General features: G+C 31.8%; 2 protein-coding genes across 2 annotated transcripts; one reads left to right on the top strand and one right to left on the bottom strand.

Annotated features, from left to right (window-relative positions):
- Positions 1-4802: 4802 nt before the first annotated feature.
- LOC139495029 (riboflavin kinase-like) lies at positions 4803-9210 on the bottom strand. Its single transcript, XM_071283180.1, has 4 exons — positions 9051-9210; positions 7652-7803; positions 6899-7001; positions 4803-6170 (listed from the first exon to the last, which is right to left on the bottom strand). Exons 1-4 carry the CDS (start codon positions 9133-9135, stop codon positions 6049-6051), a joined length of 462 nt encoding a protein of 153 aa, XP_071139281.1. The 5' UTR covers positions 9136-9210; the 3' UTR covers positions 4803-6048.
- A 22-nt stretch (positions 9211-9232) lies between these two features.
- On the top strand, positions 9233-20086 carry LOC139495028 (ras-related protein Rab-11A). Its single transcript, XM_071283179.1, has 6 exons — positions 9233-9544; positions 11384-11495; positions 12636-12719; positions 14499-14692; positions 15623-15703; positions 17362-20086. The coding sequence occupies exons 1-6, from the start codon at positions 9505-9507 to the stop codon at positions 17499-17501; spliced, it is 651 nt and encodes a 216-aa protein (XP_071139280.1). The 5' UTR covers positions 9233-9504; the 3' UTR covers positions 17502-20086.
- Positions 20087-22496: the final 2410 nt, after the last annotated feature.

Here is a 22496-nt window from a genome sequence, read left to right as displayed (position 1 = left end):
CTTGTGGTAACATAATCAGTCAGATAATGAGTCAGATGTTGTGAGTGGTTTTGGGGTAACATAATCTTGTCCACTGGGATGTTGTATGTTGTCTTATGGTAACATAATCCTGTTGAGTGGGATGTTGTAGATTTTCTTGTGGTAACATAATCCTGTTATGTCGGATGTTGTAGGTTGTCTTGTGGTAACATAATCCTGTTAAGTTGGATGTTGTGAGTGGTCTTGTGGTAACATAATCTTGTCCAGTGGGATGTTGTGGATTGTCTTGTGGTAACATAATCCTGTTAAATTGGATGTTGTGAGTGGTCTTGTGGTAACATAATCCTGTCAAGCCGTTAAGTGAGATGTTATTGGCAAGTGGATGTTGTGAGTTGTCTTGTGGTAACAGTTCTGTCAAGTGGGATGTTGTTGGTTGTCTTGTGGTAACACAATCCTGTTGAGTGGAATATTGTTGGTTGTCTTGTGTTAACACAATCATGTCAAGTGGGATGTTGTGTGTTGTCTTGTGGTAACATAATCCTTTTGAGTGGGATGTTGTGGGTTATCTTGTGGTAATATTATCATGTTGAGGGGGGAGTTGTGGGTTGTCTCGTGGTAACATAATTCTGTCAAGTGGGATGTTGTGGGTTTCCTTGTGGTAACATAATCCTGTTAAGTCGGATGTTGTGGGTTGTCTTGTGGTAACATAATCTTGGCAAGTGGGATGTTGTGGGTTGTCTTGTGGTAACATAATCTTGTCAAGTGGAATGTTGTGGGTTGTCTTTTGGTAACATAATCCTGTTGAGTGGTATGTTCAAATACAATGACAATATCACATTTAATTTGGTAAGTTTTATAGAGATACAACGAGATACATGTATATTAAAGGATAAGACTGAAAAATCTTTTGAAATGTAACCTACTGTGAAACAAATCCATGGTCCATCTGTCCCATAGTTAAATCATCTTTAATACTAGTAACAACCAGGATATGATTTACTGAACTAAAGACATGTTAAACTTGATATACCTTTATACTGTGGGTAAGAAAAACCTAAATTTGATAGAGAGGTTTTATCACTCCTTCAGTTTCATAGCTACATTTTATATGAATATGAACGTTTAAATGGACAACATGGTACACAAATAAGTATGAGTCAATGACAGTGGCGGATCCAAGGGGTGGGGGGGGGTTCCGGTGGTTGGAACCCCCCTTTTTTTGGCCAATCAATGCATTTGAATGGGAGCATATAGTTGGAATCCCCTTTACTCTGTGTTGGGAACCTCCCCTTTTTAAAATGGCTGGATCCGCCACTGAATGACAAAGATTGGGTGGACAAATATACACATAGTTCTACTTCCCATGAAAAAGTATAGTGTTTAGTGTAATGTGAAACTGGATAAACTAGACATCAATGAGATTGAAGCCATCTTTGTGGGCCCTGCTGTAAATAATGTGGTTAAACATTTGTATCCTTTTAAAGGGTTTTACATGTATGACACAATAAAGAAATAAAGTAAGAAATTATAACGGTTCTATAGGCATAGAGCTGTCACATTGTGTTATGGATAGACGGAAAGACTGATCACTATATGGTGACGAACCATCTGGGTGTTTGCACATCACAAGTCTTTTTTGTGCAGTGTTTTGTGGACTTCATTAGTTTTTCTTTATACTTTTTTTAGGCTTTTAGTTTTTTGTCAGTTTCTCTTCAATTTGATATATGTCACCTTTTCCTATTTTAAATCCTACATCAATGATTGTAGGCCATAAAGGATCTTAGAAATAAATTCAACTATTTGTAATTTTTTGCAGATAGTTTCTCTGAGTTCATTGATTTGAATCCTATATGTGGTTGCTGTAGTCCTAGAAGTAAATAAATAGCTTACATTAACCTCATTTTAAATCTCGCATTGGCATTTACAACACTTTTCTTCTTTTTTAAATGATGAGGTCAATGACCTCCTTTGGACAAAAAACAAATATACTGACATCACATAAAATTCTTCAACAATAAAAAACAAAATCTACAAAATCATGGCCTTTATTTTATATGATTTAACATGATTTATAGCTCTGAATAACAACAATAACAAACAAATACCAGTAACAAATAAACATGGAAGTTATCTATACACTCTCCATAAGATATCAAATAAACATGGAAGTTATCTATACACTCTCCATAAGATAACAAATAAACATGTAAGTTATCTATACACTCTCCATAAGATATCAAATAAACATGTAAGTTATCTATACACTCTCCATAAGATATCAAATAAACATGTAAGTTATCTATACACTCTTCATAAGATAACAAATAAACATGTAAGTTATCTATACACTCTTCATAAGATAACAAATAAACATGGAAGTTATCTATACACTCTTCATAAGATAACAAATAAACATGGAAGTTATCTATACACTCTTCATAATATAACAAATAAACATGGAAGTTATCTATACACTCTTCATAAGATAACAAATAAACATGTAAGTTATCTATACACTCTTCATAAGATAACAAATAAACATGGAAGTTATCTATACACTCTTCATAATATATCAAATATAATCATGCATCTCAAAAGCTTGGTCGGTGGATTATTTGTAAATTACTTCTTGTTCTATAGGTTTTGTGGTTTGAAATAATTTAGCTTCTTATTTCATTGATCTTATAGCTATCAAAACAAATGAAAACATACATTTCTGAGTATAAGCCATGTTTTTTGTTAACTATTGAGTACAATTCTTCTCTGTTATAATTTGTGACAGTTATACTGCCTTAAATACTTTTTTGGTAACTTTTATCTTATAAATTTGGACATATTAAAATTTTGCAGTATGCAAAGTGCAAAGTGCAAAGTTTTAAAGTCAAAGATCCATGATGAACAGACAAGGCCATATCTCCAAACTTCAAAAGCTTATTCAACCCTGTTATGTTTTGTTGAGTAAGGTCAAAAGTTGACTGCATAAACTTTATATTTAAGAAAAATTATAGTACTGTTATAGATTTAAGGAGGTAGACCTTGGTCCAGGGAGATAACTCTTTAAATCAGTTAAGCGTTTGTAAAAGTCAAGTTCATCAATGTATTTTATGCATTTACCTGAAACAGATTGAAAATAATCTATGTAACCTAGAAGCTTAGAATATATTTTTGAAAATGGTTAAACCTACTGATGATTTTAAAAGTTATTTCCCTTGACCTAGGTCTACCTCCTAAAATGTCAATAATAGATGATAAAGTGGCTAACACCAGCATTTTTCACTTACGTAATTCATAACACAAATATCAAGTTGTGAGCAATGTTTGCTGAGACAACCATAATACATGTACCACACATTTACTTATAAAGCCCAGTACAAAGGAATATAATTAACAGGCCTCTTATTTAAGTATTGACAATTCATTAAAGATATAAAATAAGTAGTTAGATATATTCAGCTGTAAGACATCAGATCTTCTTAACCTCAGCATAAGTTATACACATAATTGAAATCTTAATTATAACAGATACATTGATCAATAACCCTATTTTGACTGGCAAGTTAACTTTGAACACCTTTTAGCAAACATTAAATTATCATCAGCTGTGTAATGATTGGAAAGTTACAAAATCCCATCAAATCATTAACAATGATGTGGTCCCTACACATTAGTGTTACCTGCTTAACTAATGAACTGCTTATATAAATGATCTGCTGTTCATGCTTAGGTTATATAATTACTGAATAGAAGTTTATTGATTTGCTTATTGCCTTTTCTCCTTTTGTTTTTTGTAGGAATTTTGTCCCTCATAATAAAATAAGTTCTATGATTTATATGGTCAGTGCACCATGGTATATTTAAAGGTCCTTTTTAACCTACTTTCTTTCCTCCAAACACACACACTCAGGATGAATTATTCAATACACACAATAATATTTCCAAGATTTGACCATTTTTTACAAATGATTATTGTTAATAAGACAGATTTTGTATGATACATAATTCAATAAAAATAATATGACTACAAAAATAAACAACTGTGACATGAGAATACCACAGATACCAGAAAGATGAAAAAATACCTTCATTTCAACTATTTAATGATAAAAAGTCAGAGGCGGGCCCCCCCTTTTTGGGAAAAAAATTTGTTTGCTTATATAGGGAATCACTGAAGCGTGACTGGAGCGGGCCCCCTCTTAGGTCAGTCAGTGGGCCCCCTCTTATGAAAATTTCTGGATCTGCCACTGAAAGTCCCAAGATCAAATTATATGAATTAGAAAATAATTTTAAATATGCAAGTAGCATTTATCATATTTAATGTTGAAAATGGATTAAGTAAATTAACAAAAAAACACCTCAAAATTGGCTTAATTTGACAAATGAAGTTTATAGGTATATAAACTAAGTCATTCAAATTTAAAACACTTATTGCCATCATGAAACTAAATATTTTGAACACTGTTAAACAATCAAAGTTCAATAACTCTTGAAAAATTAATCTGAAAAGTTTCAAGTTGTAATTATGCCCCACCTACAATAGTAGAGGGGCATTATGTTTTCTGGTCTGTGCGTCCGTTCGTCCGTCCGTCTGTCCGTTCGTTCGTCCGTCTGTTCGTTCGTCCGTCTGTCCCGCTTCAGGTTAAAGTTTTTGGTCAAGGTAGTTTTTGATGAAGTTGAAGTCCAATCGACTTCAAACTTAGTATACATGTTCCCTATGATATGATCTTTTTAATTTTAATGCCAAATTAGAGGGTTTACCCCAATGTCACGGTCCACTGAACATAGAAAATGATAGTGCGAGTGGGGCATTCGTGTACTGGGGACACATTCTTGTTTTTTATATGTTATTGATTTAGGACAAAAGTAATTACAGCAATTGCAATTCATGTACCAAAAATCATGCTTAAAGATATCAAAATGTTAAAAAATTCCATAACTCTAGGACATTCTGAAAATAGTCAAAGTTCAAATTTAAAAGACAGATTGTCTTATAAAAGAAACAAACTTCATTTTTTTTAAATACCAATCAAAGCAAACTTAAGAGATATTATGAAGAAAATAGGCAGTGGTACAGCAAAATATATTATATATGTCTATTACTCTTTTTTGACATCTGTATAATACTCAACCAAAAAAAAACATATATAGAACAAATAAATTTGCATTATTAAACTTAAAATTAGACAGATGTTAACGCCACTCAAACAAAACATTATTTTGTTGTTGGAAATATGTGACATAAAAAATAAAACATAAGTTATATGTTAAGGTGGTACCCAACATCTTCACTAAAATTTATTTGGCTCGTTTATTTTCCTAAAATTTTGACGAAGTATTTACTTTGAACGTTTGACAAAAATATAAAAATTTCAAAAAATTTGAACCAAACAATTTTTAGAAAAATTGCTCTGGTTATATAGAAGTTTGACAAACAATAGTTTTGATAATTGAGTAGCTTAATATTCACAAGGCAACGTAATTAAAACATTTAGCTGACTTTACAGAGTTATCTCCCTGTAGTGTTAGGTACCACCTTAATGCATTAGAACACATAAATACTTGACATTTCATAATTGGTTGAACATCTTACGGATTTATATAAAACTTCACCAGGAATTATTTTCATTATATATGAGCTGCAGCGAATAGATATCAACCCTATGTAAATATCAATACATCTTTTATAAACCTATTTGAGGTTGATAAATCTCCAAGCAAAGTCTGTAGCTGTTTAAAAATTGAGTTGATTGACTGATTGGTTGGTGTTTGCTTTATGCCACATCAGCACAAAAAAGATATGTCAAGGCAAAAAAAATAGTTGATATAAGCACCCTACAACACAGCACAAAATTCATCTTTATTATATATTTGAATGTTATAAATTTGTTCAAAGGCTTATACATGTAAATTTATACATGCACTTGCATAAGGTCAATTTCTTTCCATCGCAGCTCAAATATTTATACCACATTGCCAAATAAATGACGATCAACAAACATTAAACCAGTCTCACTTAAAACAGTCAGTCTGTAAATAAATAAAAAATAATAAAAAATCTAAAGTAATCTAACATTAAACATCCTCCTTGATTTCATCAAATAAAAAGTTATTTTGTTTATATGATGCATTCTCCGGTAAATCTAACTTGTCTTTAGCCTGTTGTATATCATCATTTATGGCATCTATTAATTCATCTGTAAAATAAAAACATTCATTTAGAACAATAAAAACTTGATTCTAAGTCTTAATCGAAAAGTTAAAAAAAATGCATGCTTGGTTTTAACTGTATCTTCTAAAAAATAATGTCCACAAATAATACAGCAAAGTCACAAAAAGTGATGGTAACAGGATTCTTTTTCATAATTTTAGTGTTCAAGTGTAATTATATAAAAATACTTCAAACAAGGGAGATAATTTAATAAGAAAAATAGCAACTATTTTCACACTATGCATTAACTGTAACAAAAAAAAAAACTAACATGTTTATTATATTGAGGTATCATTTAATCAAATATATTTTTTTTTATGTGTAATACAACAGAGATAGTGATGTAAGAGTATAATTCATCTGTGTTTACAAAAATCTTGGATATTTATAAGTCTCCGGTAGGTTTCCCTTGAAAAGTCATTTTATTTCCTATAGCAGTAACATTGTATAATGTTTGATAACATGTAAGGCTAATTACACAAACAGAATTTTTCTTATCAGGAACTCATTTTGATTCTGTTAGAAAGTTGTCTCATTAAACCAGAACTCCTTATTCTTATACATGACCTATAATTGTAAACTTCTACGTCATTTTGTCTTCTTATTTTTATATATTATATGTTTTGAGAGAAGAAATTCATTAACAGACATCACGATTACAAACAATACATTGACAGGTTGCTTTAATCTGCTTTCTTATCAATAAAAACTTACCTAAAGAGGAGAAATCTCTCATTGGTCGTATATATCCAAGCATAATTACTTTTAATGTTGATCCATAAAAATCTTCTTTAAATGTGTGTATAACATGTGTTTCCTGAAAACATAGAACAACATTTAAATGTATTAATAACATATGGGTTTTCTGGATAGAACAACATTTAAATGTATGTATAACATGTGTTTCCTGAAAACATTAGAGAACAACACTTAAATGTATGTATATCATGTGCATGATGTGTTTCCTGAAAACATTAGAGAACAACACTTAAATGTATGTATACCATGTGCATGATGTGTTTCCTGAAAACATTAGAGAACAACACTTAAATGTATGTATACCATGTGTTTCCTGAAAACATTAGAGAACAACACTTAAATGCATGTGATCCTTTTTCAGCTGATTTTAATAGTTTGTTCTGTAATACAGTAACTAATATTGTGCTATAACATAACTCTCTCTCACAGGTGAACATTAAACACTCACAAACATGATCAACCGAACAACATTCCGTATGTGCCTGTTCCAGGAACCTAAAATTAAGTGATTGTCATTTGTTGTCTGATGCTGTATTATTGTTTTTTGTTCATTGTTTTAAAAAGTTTTGTTTTCTTGTTTTAGCTGACTAAGGTGTGTCGATTTTGCTCATTGACGAAGGCTGTACAGTGACCTAAAGTTATTAATTATGTCTTTGGTGGAGACTTATCTTATTGACAATCAGTTTGTCATTTTATTATTATTATTACCATAGATTTCTTTGTATTGTGATAGTAAGGGTTCCATCCAATACTGAGGACCATTTTCAATACTTCACCATTATCCACATTGGCCCAGCCATAGTACACACCACCTGGAAGATCTTTGGGTAAGTTTTCTACTACCTTTTCTGGGAAATTAGCTGAAATGTGAAACAGTACTTTAGTCAGTCTAGAATTACATATAACAGTAGCAAAGACAGAAGATTTTTTATAAATTAATGATTAATTTAATGGTGTTGTTTGGTGATTAATTTAATGGTGTTGTTTGGTGATTACTTTAATGTTGTTTGGTGATTAATTTAATGGTGTTGTTTGGTGATTAATTTAATGGTGTTGTTTGGAGTTTAATTTAATGGTGTTGTTTGGAGATTAATTTAATGGTGTTGGTTGGTGATTAATTTAATGGTGTTGTTTGGAGATTAATTTAATGGTGTTGTTTGGAGATTAATTTAATGGTGTTGTTGTTTGGTGATTAATTTAATGGTGTTGTTTGGTGATTAATTTAATGGTGTTGTTTGGTGATTAATTTAATGGTGTTTGGTGATTAATTTAATGGTGTTGTTTGGTGATAAATTTAATGGTGTTGTTTGGTGATTAATTTAATGGTGTTTGGTGATTAATTTAATGGTGTTGTTTGGATGATGTCTTGTTAACATGTTTTTCTTTTTTTTGGTCATTTCACCAAAACGGATGCAATAACGGTATTTTATTTTTGTCGGTTAGTTTTCGTCTTTATGAGTTTTTGAAAATTGTGAAAGAGAGTTCAATATGTGTATACATAAAGAGGACAAAAGACAGATGACCTATAAACATGATAAATATATATATATATTTGTTAATTTCTATGTCATTTGGTCTCTGATGGAAAATTGTCTCATCAGCAATTTTAAACTCATCTTTTTATTTCTGTAGTTGGCAATATAGAATGCGATAAAACAATGTATGACCAAGGTCTTAAATATAGCAAGGACGTATACGTATAACTAATATATATGTCCTTGTTTATAGGACTACACACTGTCACAGGTTCCCGTAAAATTTTGACCTCCATCATAATCCAAAATATCTGACGTCACAAGGAAAAAGTGAATGTTGTAGGATGTCAATAGTTTAACAGGTACAGATTCTCAGGTCAGCCGGGAATAGCTATTAGGTATATAGCTGCACACCCTGATTCGAAGCAAAAAATGAAGACACTCTCAGAAGATATCATGATTATTGGAAAATTTTGTGACATACATATATTACACAAGCAAGTATTCATGGTATTACACCAGACACAGATAATTTTATGAAGAACCTGGTCACAGCTGACACTCCTGTTTTTTTTATCATTTTTCCCTATAAGTTAGATATAAGTGTGTGTAAAATTAACTGTATTCAATACCAGTGGGTATTCCTAGTTCTTTGCTGCCCCGTCCGAATCCTTTAACAACTTTTCCTTCTGCAAAATGTGGTAGAATTTGCTCCATTTTTATATAACCTTAAAATGTAAGAATCGTCATATGTTCTCGTTAATGAACTTCCGGTAAATTTTTCGTATTTTGAAATTTTCCCCGGCTGTTTTTTGCATTTCCTCTTGCGCGGGTGACGTCATTTGGTTGCGCAGAACAAGGGGCGTCAAAATCGCCATATTGGCTGCTACAGTTGTTGACAGAAATAGGGTCACCTGACAAATCTGTTGGAATCACAAGCATCAGAAGTTGAAAGTATTTAGTTATCAACAGGTCACAAAGTCAACTGGTTCAAGACTTTGAAAATCGACTTAATTGTCTTAATTTGAGGAAGGGGTCAGAAGAATCTTCATCTGAATTCCTGCTTCCGCCAACTTCCGGAAAGAAATGGGTAGTAAAGATGACGAGTACGATTACTTATTTAAAGGTACAGCCCTTCTATTTGTGTGATAAAGTCTTATATTAATTCTCATATTTACAGTTTACATCACCATGAATGACTTGAAGCTTTGTTCCGACCCGATGTGATGTTTTGTTTTGTTGTCATTAGTACAGGAAATGAAATGTCAAAAACTATTTTTGACAGCTTAAACATTTTCTCTGTAGATGTTTATCCGCTCTTTTACTTCAGAGAGTTCCCACGTTTGTCCATTGATTTTACATTTGTAATGTATATGCTTCACATAGACGGTACACCCATTAAAGATTAAAAAAAATGAAGTCGCATTATTGTCAACACTTTGACGCAAGAGTTCAAACTATACACCTTATCGCTATTTGTATGCCATAACTTGGTGTCACAGGTTCTGGTTAAATTTTGTCGTCATCAAACAAAATATCTGTTGCCACAATGGAAAAGTGATGTGGCCGGGTCAGTTCAATGATTTCTCTTGCAACTGTAAAGTAATACCTATGATCATGACGGCATTGACAGGTTTATGGTAGACAAAGCTAAAAAGTGTATTGGCACCAATCTTCATTGTCTACATGTGGTTAGTAAATGGTAAACTGAACTTTTGACTAACTTACTTCCTGTACCAGATGAGTCATTTTGTGTTTTGTAAACAAAGTGACATGGCCAACGATCAGGTCTAAAAATAAAATTAAATATAAAAAATGAATCATAAATGGCTATATATATATATTGATTTAAACAAATTTAACAGTATAAAATATTTAACTTATTGAGTTAGTGTGGTCTTGTCAGCTTTACAAATTCTTGCTCACTAAAATTCAATTTTTGACAAAATGGCTTTGCACAAAAGAGAAAAGGATAAGAAAACAGAATGTCGTTACTGTCAGAGTAAAATAAAAAGCAATGCTTATACTTATTATCTGGATGATGAATTTGATTATATAACAAAAGGTAAGCTAATTATTTCAATGACAAAAATACAAGACCAGGCTCTTTAAAGAAGTTCTTATATATTACCAAGGTTCAAAATTTAATACTGGGTTCACCTATAGCTACCTCAAAAATTTGGGGAAAAGACGGGAACATTTAGAGATTTTTAAATTTGGTATGGTCAGCTTTACATCATAGAACCTTCCAAGAGGTAAAATGTAATTTAAAAAATAAACTACTTTAATTACTTAAAAATATATATCATGTATATAGTCACTACATGAATGACATAAATGTATTATAAGAACCTTGTCAAAAATAAAAAAAATATTTTCACAATTCTGAATTATAATAGCCCGGTCTGATAATTTGAGTCTAATTTGATGGAAAATGAACAAATATATACATGTATATGACTTTTTAGTAGGAGGGAGATTGATATGCATATTAAACAAAATTAAAAGAAACATAAATATTGTTGAACAATAGATTCCTTTTTAAATGTTTTACTTAATCTCTATTTGTATTACTTAATATATAGACAAGTAAGAAGATTGTCTGTTTTCAGGATATTAGGATTAAGAACTATACATACATTGTATATACATGTAGTACAGTTCATTGACTTCAAACAAGTCCTGTTGTTACATTAAACCTTTTTTTAACATACAAAAAAATTTAATAAATTACATACATGTAGCGTGTGTTAGGCTAACTTTTAGAAAAAGCCCAAACCGCATACTCATCTATTAAAGACCCTGAAATGACAATATAAAACAATTCAAACAAGAAAACTAATGGCTTATTTAAGTGCAAAACAATAAACGAAAAACAAATTTGCAACACTATGTCTGCTGTGTGAATAATTAAGAGAGTTTCCTAAATTCTAATTTTATATTAATGTATATTTTTGTATTGCAGTTGTGTTGATTGGTGATTCTGGTGTAGGAAAGAGTAATCTGTTGTCAAGATTCACAAGAAATGAATTTAACTTGGAAAGTAAAAGTACTATTGGTGTGGAATTTGCAACAAGGTAATACCAAGCTTGATTTATATAAAAAAAAAAAAAGGGGGAAACAATTTTAGTACATCAGTAATTCAGTTTTATCCCCCAAAAAAAGGGAATGGGGGAATGTGCCAACCTCTGAAATCTGACTTTCATGTTTTTCTTACCAAATAACAAATTACAGAATTGAAAAGAAGGATATTGACAAAACTATTACAAAACCATGTGAAAGAAGAACGGGTGATACCAAACAGTCAAACTCATAAATCTAAAATAAACTGACATAGCTATGGCTAAAAATGAAAAAGACAAACAGAGAAACAATAGAACACATGACACAACATAGAAAACTTCAGAATAAACAATATGAACCCCACCAAAAACTAGGGGTGATCTCAGGTGCACCTGAAGGGTAAGCAAATCCTGCTCCACATGTAGCACCCTTCGTGTTGCTTATGTGATAACAAATCCGGTAAATAGTCTGAATTCGGTAGGTTACATACATGAAAGGGAAAGGGATTGTAGTTATGACATAAGGAACATATCCGATATCATTTGTGAAAAATTTATTCTATAACGGTCAGCCAACTTGTGATGGCGTCCATAAAATTTACGAAGGGATGATTTCAACTTCACCATTTGGAGCAGCAACCCTCTATCAAGAAAATCATGATAGGAAATGCAAGCACAGGAATATCGTATCAATTGGGAGATATATACCCAGTATGCAGGTGCTGCTGGAATGTTGCTACTTAGAAAAGGAAAGTTCACAATTTGAAAGCTGAAATCATCTCTTTTGTCGTAAAGTTTTGTTATCAACCGACCCTCATTGTCAATTTCTAGATGTAAGTCAAAATATGAGGCCTAAAGTTGAGCCAAAGACAATGTATAAAGTTCCCATTTAGGTCATGTAAAGGGAAAGCAATGAAAATCATGTGCACTGTTATTGTCAGAACATATGGAGATTTGGTATGATCGAAAATGAGACAACTACAAATGTATCCATCTGATCAGAGACGTACATATGTCTTTTAAGAAGTTAAGACTACAGTTAATCATATACTTCAAAACTGTAACAAATATTTTTCAAATGAATTATAAATGTATTAGCAATGACATTGAATAACAATAAACGGGATGTTAACGATATTACTTATAATTATTTAGGAGCATACAGGTTGAAGGTAAAGTGATAAAGGCCCAGATCTGGGACACAGCTGGTCAAGAACGATACAGGGCTATAACTAGTGCGTAAGTACATTTAATTGTTAGAATTGTGTAGTGTTAAGATTCAAGATCAGGTTTGTACTTAAGTGAATACAATTTAAAATTGAGAATGTTAGGGTGGTGGTAACTTAAGCTGGATCCTTAATAAAATGTTCAGTGAAAATGGATGGGACACGAAATTCTGAAACAAAATTTAAAAAACATACAAGACTAAAGGCAGTAGGTTCTTGACATCTTGCAGGAGAACAAATGGGACATATGTTTTGTGAAATCTCAACCCTCCCCTTATATGATTAGTTTTAATTTGACTCTTTGAAAGTCTTCCCGGAGAACAAAATTAAAACTTTTTTTGTAACTTCTGATCATTCTGTTAAACTGTTTTTGTTCCTCAAACATTGAAAAAAAATTCTATTTGAAATCAATGATGAGGCTTAAATTAAAATATTGTTTGTTTGCCCTTTACCGACCGACCCTATAAATTCGTTCCGCCTGAAAATCTTTTATTTATGTTTACCAGCAAGATTTTATTTTATTTTATTTTTTGTTCCTACCAAAAATCTTATATTTGTATTTCCCGCTCAAAACTTTTTTACCGGAATTCTCAGGTTTTATCTTTCCTGTATAAGGTCTAGTCTGTTTGGTATCACATGAGCGTTTGACATGAATGAACACTTGCATTTGGAGTTTCAAAGCATTTGTTTGAAATCAATGTTGAAAGCTTTGAAATCATGATTTAACGAACTTAACTCTGTGTCTTTATACATGAAGAGCAGGGTTCATTCAAAAAAAGTTCGTCCAATACTAAATTATCAACGTGTGTACAAAATATTTTGTAAACAGACTTTGTATCCTATGTAGGGATGGCCTTTGGTGGTCTGTAGATTAGAATGATTATGTTAATGATGCCTTCGACCAGCATTGATATATTCTGATTTATATGTGACATGAACCAAAGGTCTGTAAAGGGGAGAATATTTGGCAGTAAAATCGCCAAGTTTTTCCATACAGATCATTTATAAATGCGGTGTAAAATACGTGACAATTGAGTTTCAAGTCTTGTAGCATTTTTATTGGAAACACAGGCACACACAAAAATTTAAACACTCTAGGGACTTTTTCTACTAGTAATGTACAATGTATTTCTGCCCGGACATATTTTACCAGAACAAAATTATCTCTTACCTGCTTACAGAAAAACTTTAGGTTTGAACCTTGAAGTAAGCGTTCAAGGTACATATCATAGTACTATTAGTGCAAGTTAAAATTCTTAAAAATTCCAGGTATGTAAACGTTTAAAATATGCCGCACAGCCCTATATTTTGAAATTTGAAAAAAATTGTAGTGCAAATGAATTAACTTCACATTCTACATGATATTTTTTTTTCAAAACTTGGACTATTATACTAATAGTCCTAGAAACTTATTAGCAAAAGCATACTTAAACAAAAGCAATACAGACAAAAATGACATCATGCAGATTTTGTATCTATAAAATAAAATATTATACCTACCTGCCTACCCATGACAAAAAATGTACCGAGCTAAGTTATTTTTTAGGAAAGAAAAATAAAATATTTTACCTACCTACCTACCCTGTTTCAAAACATAGGGTCGGAAAAGGGCAAACAAACAATATTTTAATTTAGGCCTGAATGAATACAAATTCTAGTATATAAAAAAAAAAGATATTTGAATAAATAAAAAATGATAATTTCTAGTTAATTTGCATTTCAATTTATGCGTTGTCATACTTCTAAAGATATTTGATCATGTTTATTGAAATGATTTTGTGTGTTATTACAGATATTATAGAGGTGCTGTTGGTGCATTATTAGTATATGATATAGCTAAACATTTGACATATGAAAATGTAGAAAGATGGCTGAAGGAACTACGGGACCACGCGGACAGTAACATCGTTATTATGTTAGTAGGAAATAAAAGTGATTTACGGCATTTACGAGCTGTCCCTACAGACGAAGCAAGGGCCTTTGCAGGTAAAAATTATTTACAATTCTTCAAGGTTGTCATATGATTATTAAAAAAGAGATTATTTTAGGGTAGAAAAGTTTGAAACAATCTCATAAATCTAAAATAAAATGATAACGCTTAAGAAGAAAAAGACAAGCAATAAAACACAAAACACAACATAGAAAATAAAATACTAAGCAAAACGTACCCCACCAAAAACTGGGGAGGATCTCATGTGCTCCGTTGTGTTGCTGATGAATCATTACAACTGACTTGTTAATTGAAAATAAAAGTGGGAGAGATGTAATTACATTGACATAGTAATAAAACTTTCTACACTACAACAATAACAATACCTGATATATCATTAACTGAAGAGGTGAAACAAAAGATTTAATAATTAATATAAAGAAGATGTGGTATGATTGCCAATGAGGAAACTCTCATAATGACACAGAAATGACTAGCTACAGCTGTATTGGTTATTTGCAAAACAACTGTGCTAGGAAAATTACAATTCTATATTGCTATTTAAACTGTTGTAATAGCTAAATGAGAATTTTAAAGTCAGTTTACGATCATGACAATAGATTGGAGTTGATTAATTCGCTAATGAAACAATTATCCAACAAAAACCAAATGATAAAGATGTAAGCAACTATAACAGTCTGCATCAAAAACTTTTTCAACTACTAGTCTAAAGACCAATATCCTGACATTTCTCTTATTGGTCCAAACAAATTTTTGCAAAAACTTATTAGTCCGAATGAAATTTTACTAGTCTGGGGCATCGGACTAGTGGCTAACCGTGCAGACTGCTATAAATTGCCATAGGAATCGTGCATGCTCCCATTTCAGTCAAATTTTTGAGGAAAACTTTTGCTCTATACTTGTATTTTGTTACTTAAAACTTGTGACTTAAAAGTATTTATTTCATATTTGATTTTCTATTTCAGAAAAGAACTCCCTGTCTTTCATTGAAACTTCAGCATTGGACTCAACTAATGTGGAATCAGCATTTCAAAATATATTAACAGGTTGGTTGTAGTGTTTAATCATTTTCCTTCAAAACTCTAAAAGTGGCCTCAGTGGCCAAGTGATCTAAGTAGTTACTTCTGTAATCACTTGCCAGTCAACACTGAGGTTGAAAATTTGAACCCCCCCCCTCTTGTGCATGCACTCAATTTCAATCTTTATTGACTAGGAATGTCAGTTTTCCTATCAAAAGTCGGTGGTTATCTTCCGGCATTGTGGCTTCCTCCACCAATAAAAACTGGCCGCCACGTAATAGCTTAGTGGGTGCTTAAAAGTGGCGTTAATATACCAAAAATCAAAAATCAAATCTAAACTCTAAACCTCAGAAAAAGTGCAGGATTATCAACAAATAACTTGATACCCAGGAACTAATAAAATAACAGAAACTTAATCCATAACTGGTGATACTGATGGAAATAGTATTTGATAGAGGACATAGCTATTTTGAAGCAAAAAAAATCAATTTACCCAGACAGTTGCAGGCTAATCTATATAGAGAGACTGGCATTGTCACTAGAAAAATAATGATGCACGCACGCACACATATGCTAGTAAATTTACTGTGTCTTCATTTATATGGCTTTAAACAAATCCATCCAATTTAAAAGAAATATTAGGTAACCCATGTTTTATAATATTGACAAAAGTACTCAGAAACTTGTGCTGCTTGAAGTTACATAGGATTATGGAACTGCTTTGTTAGCTCACCTGGCCCATAGGGCCAAGTGAGCTTTTCCCATCACTTTGCGTCCGTCGTCGTCCTGCTTCGTTAACTTTTACAAAAATCTTCTCCTCTGAAACTACTGGGCCAAATTAAACCAAACTTGGCCACAATCATCATTGGGGTTTCTAGTTTAAAAAACGTGTCCGGTGACCCGGCCAACTAACCAAGATGGCCGCCACGTCTAAAAATAGAACATAGGTGTAAAATGCAGTTTTTGGCTTATAACTCAAAAACCAAAGCATTTAGAGCAAATCTGACAGAGGGGAAATTGTCTATCAGGTCAATTTCTATCTACCCTGAAATCAGACAACCTGTTGTTGGGTTGCTGCCCCTGAATTGGTAATTTTAAGGAAGTTTTGCTGTTTTTGGTTATTATCTTGAACATTATTATAGTTAGAGATAAACTGTAAACAGCAATAATGTTCAGCAAAGTAAGATTTACTAATAAGTCAACACAAAAATCTTCTTCTCTGAAACTAATGGGCCAAATTAATCCAAACTTGGCCACAATCATCTTTGGGGTATCTAGTTTAAAAAATGTCACTAGAAATGACAGCAAAGTAAGACCTAAAAAGAAGTCAACATGACCAAAATGGTCAATTGACCCCTAAGGAGTTATTGCCATTTATATAGTCATTTTTTAACAATTTTCACAAATTTTTTAAATTTTACTAACATTTTCCACTGTAACTAAGGGGCCAAGTTCATTATAGATAGAGATAATTGTAAGCAGCAAGAATGTTTAGTAAAGTAAGATCTACAAACACATCACCATCACCGAACCACAATTTTGTCTTGAATCCATCTGTGTCCTTTGTTTAATATTCACATAGACCAAGGTGAGTGACACAGGCTCTTTAGAGCCTCTAGTTGGGATTATACTATTTATTATTTAAATGTAAATACAAATCCTTCAAATTAATTTTCTTTTTTCAGAAATTTATAAAATAGTATCACAGAAACAAATCCGGGACAGCCCTGACGACGACAACACACCTAGCAACAATGTACAAAATATCATAGTCGGCCCTACAGATAGCTCCACGCCAAAGTCTAAGTCATGCTGTAATGTATGAGAGTCGCGTGGTTAGAAAGAACAATTAATAAGACCAATGATATGTCTATATGACATCATATTGAACGGTTACTAAAGAAAGGGGAAGAACTCCACAGTTTCTCATTTGACGACATTCTGCATTATTGTAAAAGGGGCTTGTTTCTGTAATAACCTGTAATATCAACATTTGTGTTTAAATGTTAATGGTCATATGGTGCGATTGTTACATTGTGTTAAAAATGTTTAAAATATTTTAATTTTATCATTCATGATGGTTTATACTCTTAATTTTCGAAAAAAAACAAAAATATAATTTGACTCAAAACTTTTAATTTTTTTAAGACATTCTTTCACAATTTCTTATTTAAGTCCTTTTGTTTTTATTCATGAATACATTATCAAAGAAATAAAATGTTGAGTCCATTAATCTTTCTTTCACTAGAATGTGTGAGACTACATGAATGATTGAAGTTTGTTTTTTATACATTGTAGTTAAGCTTAATTTTTGATTTGCTAGTTGTATTCATTACATACTGTGATATATAACAATACTGGAGATCCATAGTAACTGTTGTTCTTATATAACAAACTTATTTTTCCATTTACCCTCAAATTATCTCCTTTCAATTTCACATCTCCATAAATTTGCATGATTCTTTATTCACTAGAAGATCATAGATTTCATTGTATTTGAAAGAATCATCGGCTCAAATATCACATATGACATTCCGCTAATGGTTTTGAATGTAAACTTGAATTCCCATGTTTTGTTCCTTTGGAAATGTTTGATTGATACAGCTGGATTGTATTGTTGTAATTTAAGCTTGTTTTACAATAAAGGACTGCCAGTAAAATGTTTATGTTTATGGTTTAAACACAGTCTGCACTGTAAACCACCCGTGAGATTTTGAAAAACTTTGTTTAGACACCAAAGAAAATGTTAGAATATTGGTGTTCCAACAAGTAGTAGGAAAACATCTTGGTGCAGACTGATAAACATGATAAAGAATATATCTTATTTTTAAATTCAGAATAAGGGTGGTGGTTTTTATATTTTTGCTACTGTGTGTCGGATAGAAAGTGCATTTTAAAACCTTGAATATATTGAAGAATTAACCTTTAGTTATAGCTATGACTCATATCGGAAAAATGAATTGATACTGTAAAATGTAGACCATGTTGTGCTGAAGATTGATTACAGCTGATATTCTAATGCTTGCAAAGTAAAACTTTGGTTGGCTTGCTTGCTTTATTTGTATGATTGTTTTTACAAGCTTTGTAAATAGATTGACATCTTTAAATAATATATATAGGCACAGTTTAACCTGTATATATTATATTTGAATTTAATTGGTTGTTATACTAATATTATTCTACAATATACAAACAAAGCAAGTAAGCTTACCAAAGTTTTGCTCTACATGCTTAAGGAAATTAGCTGCAACTGTTTTTAATTAGTTTGAACAACATGAATATGATGTAAGTCTGTAATCAGTCCTGGGTATAATTTATGTACATGTAGTATTGTTCCAGAACAGGCCTTATTTATTTGATTGTGACTGACTGGTATGGTTATATAATGTAGAATGAAGTCATATGTAGAATCTGTTTATCTATTAAAGCTATATCACATATTTTTAAACAAATCTGTACAATTTGTGTGAGTGTATTTTATTTAAATGATGTCAGAGTACGAATGTGTGGGTGTGATTGTGTAATTATTATACAGTGAGACTTGTACTTATAATAGTCTGGCTTTTTGTTGATGTTGTTTCTCAAATTTCCATTTGTTTGAGGTAAAGTCTGTACATAAAAAAGTACAAGTAATGAATGCATTTGTGTATATCAGATTGATATTTTCTTAAGTTTGAATAAGTTTCATTAAGGAAGGGATGTCAGTATACCATTTGATGTCTAATACAGCTTTCATTACACATGAAATGCATAACACATGATTTTTATTCAAAGATTTCCTAGTTATAAATTCTGGTTAACTGTTGAAAAAATGTTTCAATGGGGTACATTGTTATTATAAAATGTCTATTTCTTTTTTTAAGAAAAAGATTCACGCATGTGTATTATAATAAAACATTATTATAAGCAGAATTTACCCCATATTGCCCTGTGTTCTTGAATTCTGTATTTACTAAACAATCTTTGTGAAGTCATGAAAGATCTGTACAACAAAATTTAAAGCTAAAGCAACTTGTATGAATATATAGCAAGAAAATTGTTTTAAAATATCAATCATGAATCAGGGAAAAATCAATTTTGTTTTAAGTGTATGTTGGCATTAATAATGTGGCTGTGATGACTTTTGACCAGGTAAAATGCTAAATTATTGCTAAAGAAGACTGCCATTATCAAATTGAGCAACAAAAGGGAAAAAAACACTAAAATACAGTAACTTAATCCAATGATTACATGTTTTGAATAAGTGGCTGCACCCTTAATTTCTACCCTAACATTATAAAATGTACCTTATTGCTAGCATGTTGGTATATTTTTGTTACTGCTTTATTAACTCAATATTATGACTGTATATTTGTTAATATTTGATGTAAAATCTTGTATGAGATTATAATAAATTATTTCTTTGAAAAATCTATATTCCTATACATGTACAATCAAATTTCTAGTGGGCTTTGATTACACATTCAGTGGCGAATCCAGAAATTTTCATAAGTGGGGGCCCACTGACTGACCAGTCACGCTTCAGTGATTCCCTATATAAGCAACCAAATTTTTTCCTAAAAAGGGGGGGCCAGGGCCCCCTGCCCCCCCCCTAAATCCTCCTCTGACATTTCAGCTGATGTGCCCATGGTCCAGTGGGAAAGGACACATGTTCGATACATAGGTATTTTCCTAATCAGCCGTCAATGTCATGATACATGGATAAATTTATTATGTTGGAAAGATTTCAAGACAAAATATAAAAAATGTCAGAGAAATAAAAGACGATATAATGAATTATAGTAAACAGTCGTTTCTGGTCGTATAATGCCAGGACTGTAAGAGCTGTGGAAACAACTTTGAGGCCACTCTTAAAAAAATATTTTGTTTGATGTTGCCTATTATTAAGTAGGGATTTAAAAGAAATTGGTGAAAAGACATAAATTAATAGACAAAGTAAAAGCAGGAACAAATATTTTTTTAAATCTGATATGATTCTTTGGGTAGGCTGCCTTTCAGGCAACATCAAACAAATAAAATTTTGTGTTTGGCCTGATCTTACTGTGATTATTATGTAAATATATGTTTATTTTTTCATCACAAATGCTTGTTTATCGTATGTCTGTACGAGTGTATGTGAGAGTTGAGGAGGGTACATTTTATAAACAAAACTGATAGAATAAAAATGTTAACATTTATCTAATAGTTTATATTTGCCATACTTTGTCAGCCGTTTAGCGTAAATTTGGATTGAATAATTGAAATCTGTTGCGTTTATCTGGGTAATGTGAACTTTCTTGTCACATATAGATAAATTATAAGGAAAGATGAGGTCACTTTCTTGTCCCTTAAATTAGAAAGAACTTAAATTTATGTATGATTTCTCTCCAAAGATCTTTAATTATTACATTGGTTGCAATGAATTACATTGATTTCCCAGTTAAATAAAAACAGATAATTTCACATGTGAAATAAACATGGTTATTTCACTCTCTGACGTCATACAACAATAGGTGTTGTCAAGACGTTGATAACGTCGGATCAAAACAAATTGTCAATGCGTAGGAAAAAGATATAGTTCCTTACATTTTCTACATTAATTTCATAAAAAAAAAGGCATTTGCCAATGTAATAAAAAGAATAACTAATCGCTGTATTTGAATATCAAAAATAAAACTTGTGACCGAACGCCGCTATGGATTAATCCATGCGTCGTTCGGTCACGCCTTGTCTTATTTTTTATATTTAAATATGGTGATAAGTTATGCTATAATTAATCACTCAGAAGTTTCTGTACTTGCTATGATAGATTGGTTGCAGTTTTCTATGAAATTACTAGGATTTTAAAATTGGGGTATCCAGTGTCATTTGAGTATACCGGTACTGTAGGTAGAAATATTTTCAGTTTCATAGCTCATATTCTGAGGCTCCCACAGGGAGCAAGGTCGCTTTTAAAATCGTCGAGAGGTAATTTTTAAGGGAAATGTAAAGGTCGTTTTTTTCCAAATTTTACAGGTCGCAGGTCGTTTATAGAAGGCCCTCGGGTCGGAAGTCGCCTCTATAAAGCCCAGAGGTCGCAGGTCGTTTTTGACCCTGCGGGAGCCTCATATTCTGTTCAATACATATTATATAGAATTGTAACTTGGATGGAGAGTTGTCTCATTTGTACTCATACCACATCTTTCTATATCTATATGGTAGGATGTCCAATGAATTAACTCTCCATCGGAGAGCCTTCTTTGACGAAGGCCATGAATGCAATTTCTGGCACATTTTTCTTCAGACTACAAAACAATGATGTTTGGACTACCACTGGAAAATTGAGTATGTTGGATGTGGGGTCGAGTATCTATACTACTGGAGGAAGATACCGATTTTATTGAGCCTCATCTATGAAACCAACCATAAAAAGTCAGATATATTTGTGTTATGATGTATAAATGTAGTGTTTTGCATTTCTTTAATTAGTCTTTGAAACTAAAAATTGGAGAAAATAGCCAACTTCAGAGACTGTTATCAATCTGTGTCTTATACTGATTACTCTGTCATGCTCAAGTAGACATACTTGTTTTTCAACACTTACCCAATTGTACTGAGACTTCAGTGGTGTCTTCTAATATATGGTTATGACAAGTCAATAATGAAAGTCGCATGTAAGGGAAACAGGAAGTACAATCTGGCAACAGCATAAACTATTTGTATAAGCTTTAAATTTCATATGGACAAAGACCCTGATGTTTCCATCTGTCACATGTTCATTGTCCTTGACCCAATTTTCATGGTTTTATGACCTGCTGACTAATATATTGGTTCTATGCAAGGTATTCATGTGTTGTACAGG

Source organism: Mytilus edulis, chromosome 11, assembly GCF_963676685.1.
Source record: "Mytilus edulis chromosome 11, xbMytEdul2.2, whole genome shotgun sequence".
Taxonomy (NCBI): domain Eukaryota; kingdom Metazoa; phylum Mollusca; class Bivalvia; order Mytilida; family Mytilidae; genus Mytilus; species Mytilus edulis.
Note: the sequence above shows the minus strand (reverse complement) of the source record. Positions and strands in the feature narration are given on the sequence as shown.

Excerpts from the sequence above, each read along its gene's own strand:
- LOC139495028 (XM_071283179.1), top strand. The coding sequence starts at position 9,505 with ATGGGTAGTAAAGATGACGAGTACGATTACTTATTTAAAG. Across the intron at positions 9,545-11,383 it reads GTACGATTACTTATTTAAAG|TTGTGTTGATTGGTGATTCT; the intron begins GTACAGCCCTTC and ends TTTGTATTGCAG. Across the intron at positions 11,496-12,635 it reads GGTGTGGAATTTGCAACAAG|GAGCATACAGGTTGAAGGTA; the intron begins GTAATACCAAGC and ends ATAATTATTTAG.
- LOC139495029 (XM_071283180.1), bottom strand. The coding sequence starts at position 9,135 with ATGGAGCAAATTCTACCACATTTTGCAGAAGGAAAAGTTGTTAAAGGA. Across the intron at positions 7,804-9,050 it reads AGAACTAGGAATACCCACTG|CTAATTTCCCAGAAAAGGTA; the intron begins GTATTGAATACA and ends TTCACATTTCAG. Across the intron at positions 7,002-7,651 it reads ACAATACAAAGAAATCTATG|GAAACACATGTTATACACAC; the intron begins GTAATAATAATA and ends CTATGTTTTCAG.